Source organism: Candoia aspera, chromosome 1, assembly GCF_035149785.1.
Source record: "Candoia aspera isolate rCanAsp1 chromosome 1, rCanAsp1.hap2, whole genome shotgun sequence".
Classification (NCBI taxonomy): Eukaryota; Metazoa; Chordata; class Lepidosauria; order Squamata; family Boidae; genus Candoia; species Candoia aspera.
The window spans coordinates 268176515-268190992 of NC_086153.1; the positions used below are offsets into that span (position 1 = coordinate 268176515).

Sequence of the window (14478 nt, forward strand, 5' to 3'; positions counted from 1 at the left end):
AATAGGTCTGCCTCTACTAGTTTCCCCCACGTGAATTTAGCTATGCTGTCTGGGATTATTACTCTGCAGTCTGAACCATGTGGTTATTCTAATGTGTTTTGATTGTTAGAATCCATTCGATACTTGGCAATCCAGGGGAGGACCTCGCACAGACAGAAGTTCATGAGCCAGATTGTTCTTCTATTACTGACACCCCTAACAGTGACTCTGTGTATTTCTTGATCAAAGAACTAAACAGTCATCTAGATCTGACAGAAAAGATGCCAGATGATTATGCAAAGCAAGTAAGTTCATTGATTGTGTATATTAGTTTGTTAACATGCACATTGTTTCTGTTATAGAAGTAGATACTTCCAAACCTGACAAATTCTTAAAAGCAAGAATATCTCCTCACATAAAAATCAAATTTAGAAATAGATGAACTATTAAGGAAAGGAAACTACTGCAAGAGTTGTGCTTTAGCTGATCTCAGAAAATAATCAGCATCTCAGTCCTCTATTGTTTTCTAAGATAATCCTGTAGGTTTGACATTTTTTCAATAGTTGTATGATATATGTAAAAAGATGGTAATAAACTGAACCAGTGATGGTTTACCCTTTGTACTAACATAAAGTGCACTGTTTTAAACTTTGCTGATGGTTGAGAGGTTGAGCTGTGAATGATGAAAACCTTGATTTGAAATGCCTTTACTCAGCCTTAATGCCAAGCTACCATTACCAACCAACCAGTGACAGTAGTGTCCTAATATTGATATACTTTACATTATGTAGTAATGACTATTTTACCTTCTTCCCCTCTATTCACAATGAGAAATACACAGTATGTTGCTAAAGTTTTTGTGGGGGGAGGGAGAAGGCATGGAATGGATGTTGCAGTGGGCATAAGAGTATGGCATGTACATTGTGCAATATTAGATTTGTACCCCAAATTTAACTGACCTTTTAAATATTTATTTATTTATTTATTGTCCCTGTTTATATGGCTGCCCATCTCAAATTCATGACTCTGAGCAGCTAACAGTAATTAAAACAGCATAAAAAACGTAAAACAATTAAGTCAACCACATGTAATCCGTAGCCAAGGTAAAAAACAAATCCACAAAGCCATCACACAGGCTCTGCCCTATGGCTGGATCCCCAGAACCAGTGACAAAACTATGTCTTTAAGACTTTGTGAAAGGCTGACAGAGTGAGGGCCAATCTAATCTCTGGGGGAATAATGTTCCAAAGGGCTGGTGTCACAACCTTTAAGATTTCAGTCAATTCTAGTCCTGTAATTTAAACAGAATCTCAGCTTTTCTTCATTAAAAGCTTACTTTTTATATTTTCTGATGTTTGGTTTTAAAAAATTTTCCTTGCAGATCTTATATTCTCGTGTCAACAATCAGTCAGTTACACAACAGCAAATAGGATCATTCATCCATCATGCCATTTTAAATGTGAGTTCCATTCTTTATAAGAAAGCCTCATCGTTTTTCTGTATTAACGGTGTGATTTACGGATATGTAAAGTTGTTTGTAAAAGCAGTACAAAATGTTGATCACTGACTTAGTAGCAATTGCAAGAATATTTATGCAAAACAATGTTATACTAGTACGGTATTCTGAACTTCAAGCCAACAGCAGTGCACTTGTGTTTAATATATTTTGGACTTATACCTCAAAATGAAGTGTTGAGATTTTAGTTGTTCTGGCTTCCTTTTCCAATTTCAAATATTTTATACTTGTTCTAATACATAGTATAAATAAGTGTACTGTTATTATTACTCACCTGCGGAATCAGGCCAGGGCCCATCTTCATTCACCATGTTGTTCCTCACAGTGGCTAACTAGATGCATCTGGAGTGCTCACAAACAAGAGATGGTTAGTTGATGGACTGCTCTCTTACAATCAGTATTTGGAGGTGTACTGTCCTTTGAGTGTTCAAGACTAATTGCCTTTGATAGACCTGTCCTCACTCCATGAAACTATCCAGTCACCCTTTAAAAGCATCTTGATTCGTGGCCATCACCACATATTACAGTAATAAATTCCAGTTTAATTATATGATCTGTAAAAAAGTACCTTCTTTTGTCTGTTCTAAATTTATTTATTTATTTTATTCAAAATTTGGTACCACCCATCTCCCCCAAAAGAGGGACTCTTTACATCAACGTCATTGAATGGCATTTTAAAATTGGAGAAAAACTTAACGCTTTTAGTATTTCTCCATTTTGTGCATTATTCTTATACACTTTAATCGTGCCCTGTTACTTTTTTCTAAGGTGGAGTCCCATATATTCTAGCCTTTTCTCATAAGGAAGGTCTTTGAACCCCCTATCATTTTCCTTGCCTTCTTCTGTGCTTTGCCATCTGTTTTTCAGATGTAAGGACCATAATGTACACAATACTCCAGGTGCTGATGTATGATACTGTAGATTTATGTAAGGGAATGTTGGCAGTCTTATTTTAAGCTGTTTCCTAATGATCCCAGCATGGAATTTACAGCCCTGCACACTGAATTGCTGTCTTCATTGATGTATTTATTACCTTTTTTTCCCTGGTTAGGTACAGACAGCTCAGATCCCATCTGTATGTATGTGAAATTAAGAGACTTTGCCCATCAGAGCAAATTTTGCACTAATATGCACACATTTACATTTATTTAAATTGATATTAAATTATTTGCCATTTGGTTAATCATTCATCCAGTTTAAAGAGAGGTTTCTAGAGCTCTTCACAATCACCTCAGGTTTTCATGCTCTGAATACTCTGCTATTATTTCCAAACTTGTTTAGTCATTGATAATTCCTACTGTAAATTAATGTAATTTATGAACAAGTTAAAAAGTGTAATCCAAACATAGATCCTAGAGAGCACTGCTCCTTATTTCCACTTTTAACCAATTAGTAATCCATAAATAACAGGTCCTCTTATCCCATGACTCCCAAGTTTGGTGAAAAGCCTTTTATGGAGAACTTTATCAGATGTGTTTTGAAAATGCAGCTGTATTGTATCAACAGGGTCACCATCATCCACATGCCTGGTGACACATTCAAAAATTTCTTGAACTTTGGTGAGGCTTTACAAAGACCTCTAAAAAATAGCATACAAAGGTATGCAGTGTGATTAAGAGTAAAATAATAACTAATCTCAAATAGTTGAGCAGTGGCTAACTATGCCTGGCCATATAAGCCATTAGAATAAGTAGGGGACAGCAGTGTGCGTTTTTTATTTATATGCTACTCCATCTCATGAACTCTAGTCTTGACCCTTAACAATTTATAAAGTAATAAATCCTAAAGGAATATATGTACATAGATATTTTCATCATTGTAATGTGAGCTGTTTGATTTATAAAATACTAAAGGATATTAAAGTTAAGTGTGGATTTATATACAGTAGCTATTCAATTTAAACCCTTTCTTTTTTACTTAAGGGAGTGCTCAAAGTGACTAGTAATAATTAATTGGACTCATATGCACTGCTACACAACTGGAACAATTCTTTTTATTCATATAAGTCAGTCAAATCTCAGGGAGGCTGCCATTGTACTTTCTAAACCAGAAGTCGAGGACACTGTACTAGTGGATTCCTGCACTGAGCAGGAAGTTGGACTAAATAATATGCAAAATCACTGCCATCTTTATATTCTGGGTTCTGTGAAGTATGCAAAGATTTTGGGTTATGGCCATGTTTTGGCATGCTTCAAAAATAATAGGGAGGGCAAAGGCAAAATTTAAATATTACTTCATTTAATTTACAGTTTAATTAAAATTAATTGTAGCTAATAGAATTACTTTCCAGGACATAATTCATCTCTACCATATTAAAAATGACACTTTGATAACAACCTTAGGAGGACTGTAGAAGCTGAACACAAGACTTTCAGGAGCTACATGCAGCCCTGGAGCCCCAACACTCCCATTATAGGTGATAGGAGAAAATGTTATTTTTGTTTTCTCACCTCTCTAAAAAGTTTTTCAAAGGTGCAAAGAAAAAAAAAGTGAATGGGAAAAAAAGATCATTCTCATCTGGGAACATCCAAGTCATAGATGTCTGTTCCAATCAAGTCTAGATTTGACTTGTTTTACAAATAAGTGTTTTTTTTTTAAATCCAGCTTATTCACAATTCACTATTGTAGAGCTAGTCATATCTCCCCCTCCCAGTCCTCACCCAAAATGTTGCAAGCTTTCATGATATATTAATGAATGCTATTTTTAATATAAAGAAAACCCAAGATTGCTATAGCTTCACTCTGGAAAGCAGTATCAGTGCAAGGAAGGGCCCCATTCCTTCCAGTAAAGAAATTTTGGGCCCAAAGATATATAAGCCAGCACAAGTAGACAGCTCTTTTCCTTCTGAGCCTTAGCACTACTAAATTCTAGATCCTTGGACTCCTCCATGGTAAAGCAAAACTGTGTTTTTTCCTGACCATGTTACCCATGTTTCTTTTTTTTTCTTTTTTATAATATTTCCATTAATAAAGAGGTTCACTTCAAAATCACTTTATTCCAGTGTTCATTAAACAATTTACCTTTGGGCAGGAAAAAGAAGAAAGGAGATTTATTCTGAGAAGATAGCATATCTTTTAGCAGCTTTGTTTTAATTTTGGAAACATATTGGAAATAGTAAAAAAAAAAAGGTGACATCTATACTGTGTGTCTTATCCTAGAAAAAAGTCCATTATTGTTTTGAAAAATAATGTACCTTTTAAACAGTGGCAAAAAGATATATCTACATGGGGCTACCCTTGAAGAGTATCCGGAAGCTTCAGCTGGTCCAGAATGTAGCCGCGCGGGCCATTTTTGGTGCCCCTAGATCGGCACATATAACACCGTTGCTGCGCAAGCTGCACTGGGTGCCAGTTTGCTTCCGGGTCCAATTCAAGGTGTTGGTTATCACCTTTAAAGCCCTACATGGCATGGAGCCAGGTTACCTAAGGCCTCATCCCCATTACATCAGCCCGCCCCACCTGCTCATCCAGAGAGGGCATGTTGCGGACCCCGTCCATAAGAGAATTTCATCTGGCGGGGTCCAGGAAACGGGCCTTATCTGCAGTGGCCCCCACCCTCTGGAACATCTTGCCCCCGGAGCTGAGGCAGGCCCCTTCACTCCTGACCTTCTGGAAAGCCCTGAAGACCTGGTTCTGCCGTCTTGCCTGGGGCGGGAAAGTGAATAACCATTCTTGGGGGTGGCTCGCACCCTAGAGTCCCTCCCACCAGCCTGGATTTTATACCTTCTTGGATTTTATATTTATTTACTGTATTTTATAATAATTGTTTTTATGAGATTTTAATGTTTATATTTAGAGCCTGATTTTATTGTAAACCGCCCAGAGTCCCTCTTTTGCAGGAGATGGTCGGTAACTAAATTTGAAAAATAAATAAATAAATAAATCTAGATTTATATGGCAGGGGAAGAAACCAAGGGTTAAATATAAAATTCTTCAAGATACAAAGGAAAGAGGAGGACTAGGGTTGCCTGATTTCAAATTGTATTTTGCAGCCTGCTCTTTAGTTTGGATGAAGGAGTGTGCGTTGCTGAGAAACAAGAGAATGTTAGAATTAGAAGGACATAACCTGAGATTTGATTGGCATGGCTTTTTATGATATAATCAAGTTAATACAGATTTTAAAAATCATTATTTGAGAAGTGCCATTTTAAGAATATAGAATAAATACAATGCCAGGCTATGCACAAAAATACCTTTTTAGTTCTCAGCAAGAGAAACATTTTACAGGTAGTCCTTGGTTAGCAACAGTAATTAGGACTAGAATTTCCATTGCTAATGATGCATTTGTAAATCCTCGACTTACGACCATTCGTTCAGTGACCGATTGAAGTTACAGCAGTGCTGAACGAAGGGACTTACAGCCAGTCCCCAAAGTCATGGCTGTTGCAATACCCTCACAATCATGTGATCAAAATTCAGGTGCTTGGCAGCCCACCTTCACTTAAGATTGCAGGGGTGCATTGACTTCCCCCACCCGCCTATCTCCCCACCATCTATGACCTTTTGGGCCTCTGCACTCTGCACCCCCTGCCACTCTAGCTGACCTTTGGCGTTTTCTTGCTCCCACTGCTGACCAAGAATGCCTGGCCTGGCCCTTCACAAGGCAGCTGCTGGCCGCATGAGGCTTTTTTCCCCAGGTCGTGCACAGCAGTTTCTGTGCAAGACCTGGGGAAGATGGCCTCACGTGGCCAGCAGCTGCCTCACGAAGGGCCAGGCTGGGCACGCCTCAACACCAGCGGAAACAAGAAGATGGTGAAGGTCAGCTGGGGCAACGGAGTGCAGGGTGGTGGGGGCCTTGGAATGCAGGGTGGTGAGGGCGGTTGGGACTGGTCTGGGGTGGCTGTGGCTTCCTGGGTTGGCTACGGCTTTGCGCCACACTGGTGAGCCGGGCTGGGGCTGGGCTTTGCGCTACAGAGGGCTTTATGCTATATTGCGGCTCAGGGGCTTCTTGCAGCCCCAGAGCCGCAGTTTGCCAAGAAAGCCCTTTGCACCATGCTCCTAGGCCAGGCTGGGGCAGGTGAGGCTTCCAGGGACGGCCGTAGCTTCGTGCTACAACTCGGGCTTCTTGCAGCCCCAGAGCCACAGCTTGCCAAGAACCCCTGGGCCATAGCATGGCAAGCAGCCCACAACCCCATGGTTCTTGCCAGGGGGCTAAAAGGGCAGAGATGGGTAGGAATAGGCAGTTTGGGGGAGTTGAAGGAGAGACAGTCTCTTACTTTGGAAGAACTGAGACTCAGGGCTGGGAGGGACCAAGCCCAAACTGGCTTGGATTGGGTTGGGTCCTCAGCTAACAACTGGTGGAATTCAGTTAACAACGGCAATGGGGAGTGCTGAGATTACCATTGCTAGGCAATGCGGTCATGTGACATCACTCTTTATGACCACATTGCTTAGCGATGGATATTCCATTCCCAATTGTGGTCGTTAGTCGAGGACTACCTGTATGACACCAGAGAAATTATCTAAGACGTATCAAGGTACTTCTAGTCATTGCTAGAAATGTGAAAAACTTGAGGGGACATTCTACCATGCATGAAGGACTTGTGAAAAAGCAAAAAAAAAAAAAAATGGATACAAATACATATGTTGATACAAAGAATTTTAAGGATAAATATTGAGATGAACCCAGAACTTTTATGGGACTTATGGGTAATCATTTAGAAAAGACATGGAAGATTTATTTTATATATGGTAACTGCAGCAAGATTATTATACACACAATGATGGAGAAATAATGAAATACCCACAATGGAGGAACGGATTGTAAAGATGACAGAATTAGCAGAAATGGCAAAACTGACCTTTTGAGTCAGGGATAAAACAATAAGTATTTTTATAAAAGACTGGAAACCATTTACTGACTTTTTACTGAAAATGGAAAAAAGGTGAAATGGTAATTTGTGGATTTGCTGATTGAAAAAAGGAGTTGAATATGGGACAGAACAGATCTCTGTAATGTAATTTGAATGAGGGAGGAGGGATAATAACTTTATTTGTAACTGCTGCAAAGAAGATTAGAAGTTGCTTCTTTAATTATCTTCTTTTTTTTCTTTCTTTAACTGTATTGCTTCCTTCACTTTTTGTTTTATCTTTTTTCTTTAACTTTTCTTTATATTTTTTCATGTTTATTTTTTTGTATTATTCCCTCAATTAGTCAACTCCTTCCCCACCTTCCCCTTTTGCTCTCAGTCAGAACAGTGCTTAAAACTTTGTGTCAGATATAAAATTAATTAATTTATACTGTATAGGTTTGCATATTTAAGCTTGTAATCACAGCTTCTGTCATGTTCCCTGTTTCAATGTTGCTGAACATCATAACTGTTCGCATGCCAGAGTGTTGACGCGCGTTCCTGGCTGGGAGGGTGCTGCTGATAAACCTTGTATAGAAAGTTCTGTTTGCCTCAGCCGTGGAGGAATGTGTTTGGGTTATCTCTTTAATGTAAGGTCTTTCTGCCCGTTGATCAGCAGAGCTCGTTAGGAGCACCTGGGAATGTAGGATTGTAATGAAATAGGGGGGGGGGACATTGTTGGAAGCGGGGCTATTTAGTTTGACTTTGGGCGTGCTTTTCTCATTCTCAGCTTTCTTTCTGTTTGCACTCTATTCTAAATAAAATCAGAACCTAAACTTTGATTTGGAGTCTGAGCATTTTATTTGGGTTCAGGCAATCATCACAGTTTCTCTCAGTGAATGATTCACAGGACAATCATGCATGGGTTGACTGAAGCCAAGTTCCATTACTCTAGGTAAAGAATACTCTCTCTGAAGTACATTTAGCATTGTAGCTTCAACTTGTCATCATTATATCCATTCCATCAATACCAAAATCCCATCCATGCTATTTATTTGTTACTCTCACATTGCCCATCTGTGGTCACAAGGAAAGGGAGGGATAGCACCAAGTGTTTGGTTTTTTTATTTTTTTTTAATAAAGCTTCATTAATTTTCAAGATATAATTAAAACACAAAATACGGAATATAGAACAGGTAGAATAAAAGTCTAAAAAAGAAAAAAGAGAAACTAAAACAGTGCAAGAATAGACAGAAAAACATAAGACAGGTGACTTCCAACCTTCTCCAACACAGATATAAAAGCACATAAAAATTAATCTCTTGCTATTAATTAAACGTTGTAACATTATTTCTCTAAAATCAAACCATTTAATCATCAAAACCCAAAATCAGAACTTCATTTTTTTCTGTTACAAGCAAATAGTCCCAAAGTGGCTTCCAAATAGAAACAAATCCAGTTACAGTGTTTTCTCTTATCAGCGCTGTCAGTTTAGCCACTTGCACCAGTTCCATTAACTTAATCATCCAATCCTCCATTGAGGGAATTTGTGCATCCTTCCATCTTTGAGCGAATAAGAGTCTTGCTGCTATTTTCATATATAAGGACAGAGTTCCATGTTGCTTCTCAAGCTGTTGGTCCATCAACCCCAAGAGAAACAGTTCCGGTTTCAGTTCTAAGTCCGCTTTGAGAATCTTTTGAATAATAATACCTATTTGATTCCAGAATTTCTTAGCTTTTCCACAAGTCCACCATAAATGATAAGAAAGTTCCTTCACCCTGTAAACATTTGCAACAAACATTTGATACCCCAATATACATTTTGGACAACTTATCAGGAGTTAAATACCAACGGTACATAATTTTATAAAAATTCTCTTTCAAATTATAATTCAAAAAAAAATTTCATACCTTTGTTCCACATATTCTCCCATTGTTCAAGCATAATATTATACTCAAAATTCTTAGCCCATTTAATCATACAATCTTTAACATATTCATCTTCTAAATTCAATTGCAACATTTAATACATTTTCTTAATAAGTTACTCATCAGTTGTACAAAATTCCATTTCAAATTGTGTTTTTTCATTAACAAAATTATATACCCTCTTACCCAAATTAAACCGTTCTGACAGTTGTATGTAATTAAATGTGATGGTTGCCTTATCCCCAATGAGACACAGACTCACTTAGTTAGGTCTAAGGATTTCCGGTTTATTAGAGATAGGATGCATACACTGAGAAAGACGGGAATCAGCTCATGGCGTCCGAGGTACCCCGTAAATACCCCCGGTGCGGACCTGGTCCACCTCCACCCCCAATGTCCCAAAGTCCGGCTCCGGAGCTCTTGATGGGCGATCAGGGTGCGATCCCGGAGTCTTGATGGGCAATCAGTGGGATTAGCGCCGATTGCCTCTGTCCTCTCCCTGTGTCAGGCGCAGGTGTGTCCCCCGGGGTAATGCAGAGATGTCAGGGAGATAGGATGATGGCTTCTCGAGTCAGGGCAAAGGTATGGCTTCTTTGTCCTTATTGATATTTGTTCGTTAGTGATTGAAAGATCATCATTAATCCCTTCCTCTTCCCTTCCCTTATCCGGAAAGGCATGTTCCCCGTTGTGACGCATGTATGCATCGCAACGGGGGACATGACATTAAACCAGTGACAAATATGACCTTCCAATTCTAGTTGTTCCCTTGTTTTAAGTTTAGGTATCCCTTCTTCAAAATTCAGCAAATCTTCATATCTCAGTCAGCTTGGTTTGCCTGCCATCTCTCTTCTAAAAACAGCTTCTTGAGGGGACAACCACACTGTTATGGAGATTGCTGGTGAAGAGGAGGGGGCCCTCTCCAGGGGAAAAAGCACACGCGCAGTGCTGAACTGCCATAGCTTTCTGGGGTTTTATAGTTGGATTTGCTAGTGTCTTTTCAGTTTAGCAGGATTTTGTTTTCTAGAGTAGAGCAATAAACACTAGAGCTTGATCTTTCGGTCTCAGCATGGTTCTTCGCTCTAAATCCTAACACACTTAGGTACATTAAGAGACAATATTGGTTTATATTTATTCCAAACCCTCAGTATGGCACGTCTAACAAAATATTTTTTTAAATCTTTATTAACTTTAGTGTTATCATACCACAAGCAGGCATGCCACCCAAATCGGAGATCATGTTCTTCTAATTCCAATAATTTTGTGTTCTTCAAGTCACCCAATCCTTCATCCATAACAAACAGCAGGCAACAAAATACAATTTCAAATCAGGCAAACCTAGACTTCCTCATTCTTTGGCATCTTGTAATAATTTATACTTGATTCTTGGTTACTTCCCTTGCCAAATGAACTTAGAGATATCTTTCTGCCATTGTTTAAACAGCAAATCTGTTGTCAAAATTGGTATTGTCTGGAACAAAAACAACATTCTAGGCAAAACATCTTAATCACAGATACAGTATCTGACCCATCATTGACGGTTGTAATTTTTCCCACCTTAACAAGTCTTTCTTAACATCACTCCACAATTTAACATAGTTATTCTGAAACAACATACAATTTGTGTTTGATAATGTCACCCCCAAATATCTGACCTTTTTTTCAATTATAAAACCAGTGTTACCCATCAACATTTCTTGATTGTGTATAGTCATATTTTGACCAACATCTTTGTTTTTTGCTTATTTACTTGACCCAAATTCCTTTAATTTCTTCATCAAATGTTCAACAACATCCAAAGGTCTTGTAATATTAAAACTAAATCATCAGCAAAGGCTCACAGTTTGAAGACCTCCTTCTTTATCTTCAAACCCTTTATTTGATCGTCTTGTCTAATGTCTCTGTTCAGGACTTCCAAAACTAGGATAAAGAGTAAAGGTGACAAAGGACATCCTTGCCTTGTTCCTTTCTGTATATGACAAGGCTCATTTAAATCGCCATTCACAATAATACACACTTTTTGAGGCACATAAATTGATTTAATTCCTTGAATAAAATTATCTCCAAAGTCCATATTTTCCAAAATTTTAAACATAAAAGTCCAGTTCAAATTGTCAAAAGCCTTCTCTGCATCTAAAAAGATGAGAGCTGCTTGCTATTTGTTATGGTGTTGTAGATATTCTGTAATGTCCAAAACTATTCTCACATTGTCTCTTAATTGCCTTTTGGGTAGAATCCTGCATTGATCTTGGTGAATAAAGTCCTGTAAAATTTTCTTCATCCTTTCAGCCAATATTGAAGCAAATATTTTATAATCATTGTTCAACAAAGAAATTGGTCTATAATTCTTAGTTAGAGTACTATCTTGGCCTTCTTTTGGTAAAAGTGCAATATTGGCTTCTTTCCAAGAGTCAGGCATTGCAGAGCCTTGAAAATAGAATTCATCAATCTTTGAAAGGGCTGAAGAAGCTGATACTCAAAGTATCTATAATACAGCTCTGGCAAACCATCTGGACCTGGTGCTTTCCCCAGTTTGGTTCTTTTTATAGCTTCCACTATTTCAAAAGTAGTTATAGGATTGTTCATTAATAATTTATGTGAGAGTTTTGGTAATTTTTGTTTCTCTAAATACTCATCTATGTTTTCCAGAGAAACTTCTTGCCTTTTATACAAATTGGAAAAAAAGTTGTGGAATGCTTTCTTAATTCCTTCATTATCGATTAATTCAATATATCCTTCTTGAATTTTTAATATCATTTTCTTTTCTCTTTCCTTTCTTAATTCATAGGCCAACTATCTTCCAGGTTTATTGGCAAACTCAAAATGTCTCTGTTTAACATAATTCAATTCAACTTCCCTCACAGTCAACAGAGATAACTGTTGATGTAATAATTTAAGTTGGTGTAAAATACCAGTATCCACTGGGTTTTTCTATAACTCAATTTCTTTTACTTCAATTTGATCCAAGATAGTTTGCATTTTTTGTTGACACTTCTTTTTTATATTACAGTTATAGTAAATAAAGTGACCTCTCATAACTGCCTTACTGGGGTCCCAAACAGTTTTTAGGTCAGTCCCTTTATCCAAATTGATGTCAAAAGATCTTTTAAACTCCTCTTGCAATCAACCAAAATGTTTTCTCTTTGTAAAATAGCTTCATTCAATCTCCATCAAAAAGCCATAGAAGATCTCTTTATTTTCAGACTTACTGGATTGTGATCGGAGAAAGTCTTTGGTAAAATATCAACCTTACCAATTTTATTAGCTAAATTATTTGAAATCCATATCATATCAATTCTTGAAAAGGATTTATGTCTTTCTGAGTAAAAGGTTTCTGAATAAAAGGTCCCTTGCCAATCCATTTTTGTGTCACCAGGAGTCTACTAAGGTCAAATTGTCTATCATGTCAAAAAAGGACTGTGGGAGTCTTCCTTGTTTAAGCTTAATTTCCTTTTCAGATGTCCTGTCCAATCATGGGGAAGTTACACCATTCCAATCTCCTAGTAGGCACCAGCTTTGATATGAAAAAGATGAGAATTCATTCAGAAGGTGTCTAAAATTTACTTTTATCCTTATTTGGTACATATATCCCCACAACATTAGATTTAAGTCCATTAAGCTCGATTTCCACTGCTACATATCTGCCATGTGCATCAGAAAGCAGTAAAAGTGGTTTCAATTGTGGGTTAACATATATTACAAGTCCATTTATCTTCTTCAAACCTGCATAAATAAATTCCTCTCCCAATTTTTTATTCATCAAATATTTTATATTTTTTTTCCTTTCATGAGTCTCCTGTAAGCATATCACATCATGGTTTAATTTCTTCAAATAATTAAAAAAAATTGTGTGGGGAATTTTCCCCATTCACATTCCAAGTAAGGTACGTGCAAGCCATGATTAAGCAGACATCAGAGTCCTTAGATATAGCACCCATGTCTACATCTTGTAGAGCAGATTCTTGGAGTCTAGTTCCAGGTACAGGTTTCTCATCTACACCCCGATCCAAACTAGATCCGTATCTACGAGAAAGTCCTTGGCATTATGGATGGAGGTCAATCTGAATCTTTGCTGTTGGAACATAAAACTTACAGCTTCCAATCTTTCCCATCAAAAAACAATTTTACTCTTTTTCAGAATCTCTGTTAAAATAGCATAGTCTTTTCTCTTCCTCAAAATTCTTACAGGAATCTCTTTCAAAACTATTATCTCTACATTGTCAATATTTAATCTTGATTCAAAGTGAGTTTGCAAAACCTGGTCTTTTGTTTTCCTTCTAGCAAAATGAACCCAAACATCTCTTGGTTTATTATTTACAGCTACATATCTTGAGTTGATGTGAAAAATTTTATCTAATCCATCCATTCTGTCTTCCTCCCAATCCAAGAATTTTGCCAAAGCCTGTAGGATTTTTTCAACAATATTCTCCCCTTCACTTCAGAAACTCCTCTCAGTCTCGGACAAAAATCCATGTCCCTAAGTTCCAACAAAGCCATTTTATCAAGCTCTCTTTCTCTCTGTTGCTCAGTATTCTTATCAGTATCTTAGTTTCTCATACCTCTACTCGATCTGTTACTTGTTTCACCTCTCCAGCAGTTTTTTCCATTTGATGTTCAGTCTTTTTCTCAAAGTCAGAATATTTACTTTCCATCATTTTCTCAAAGTCTCCATATTTAATTTCCATCTTTTTCTCAAAGTCAGAATATCTATTTTCCATTTTCTTCTCAAAGGCATCAAAAGATTGTTTAAAGGTATTAGAAATTTCATCAATCATATTTCTCATCATCTCCCCATTATCAGAACCACAATGAGGTGGTCTCCTAGAAACCATGATTAGTTCCATCTGGTGGTTAAAATTAGCCAATACAACCAAATCTTAAAGTCAGTGGAAAAATACTAGAGACTTAGATGGTTCAAAAGCGAAAGTCTGGCCACTAGAGGTGCTTTCAGGAAGTATCCAATTAACTCACTAAGAAAAGAGCAACAACACTTACTTTCTCACAATAGCCATGAAAGTTCCAACAGGATAGATTCATTAAATCCCAAAAGGAGGGATTGGTGGTAGAAATACCACCAATTAAATCCCCCCAAAAATATAGTCCTTTGCTTCTATAAAATAGATCCACAGTTCAGCTTTCAGTTCTTTTTGCCCAAAACGTAAAATACCAAGTTCAAATGTTCAGCAGTTAAGTTTCAAAAATAATGTAATAGTTACCAAAAGAAATCTCATCTCTGTGTTGGAAAAAGCCTCTTTTAAACAAAGAAAA

At 37.4% G+C, this 14478-nt stretch overlaps 1 protein-coding gene across 3 annotated transcripts in view; it reads left to right on the forward strand.

The window, feature by feature from the left end:
• Nucleotides 1-14478, forward strand: part of TTC17 (tetratricopeptide repeat domain 17) — a 93690-nt gene that overhangs the window by 22604 nt on the left and 56608 nt on the right. For all 3 annotated transcript variants that reach the window (XM_063289639.1, XM_063289640.1, XM_063289641.1), the window contains exons 13-14: nucleotides 110-284; nucleotides 1361-1438. In XM_063289639.1, the coding sequence (XP_063145709.1) occupies nucleotides 110-284; nucleotides 1361-1438 (253 nt within the window). The remainder of the gene's footprint in view (nucleotides 1-109; nucleotides 285-1360; nucleotides 1439-14478) is intronic.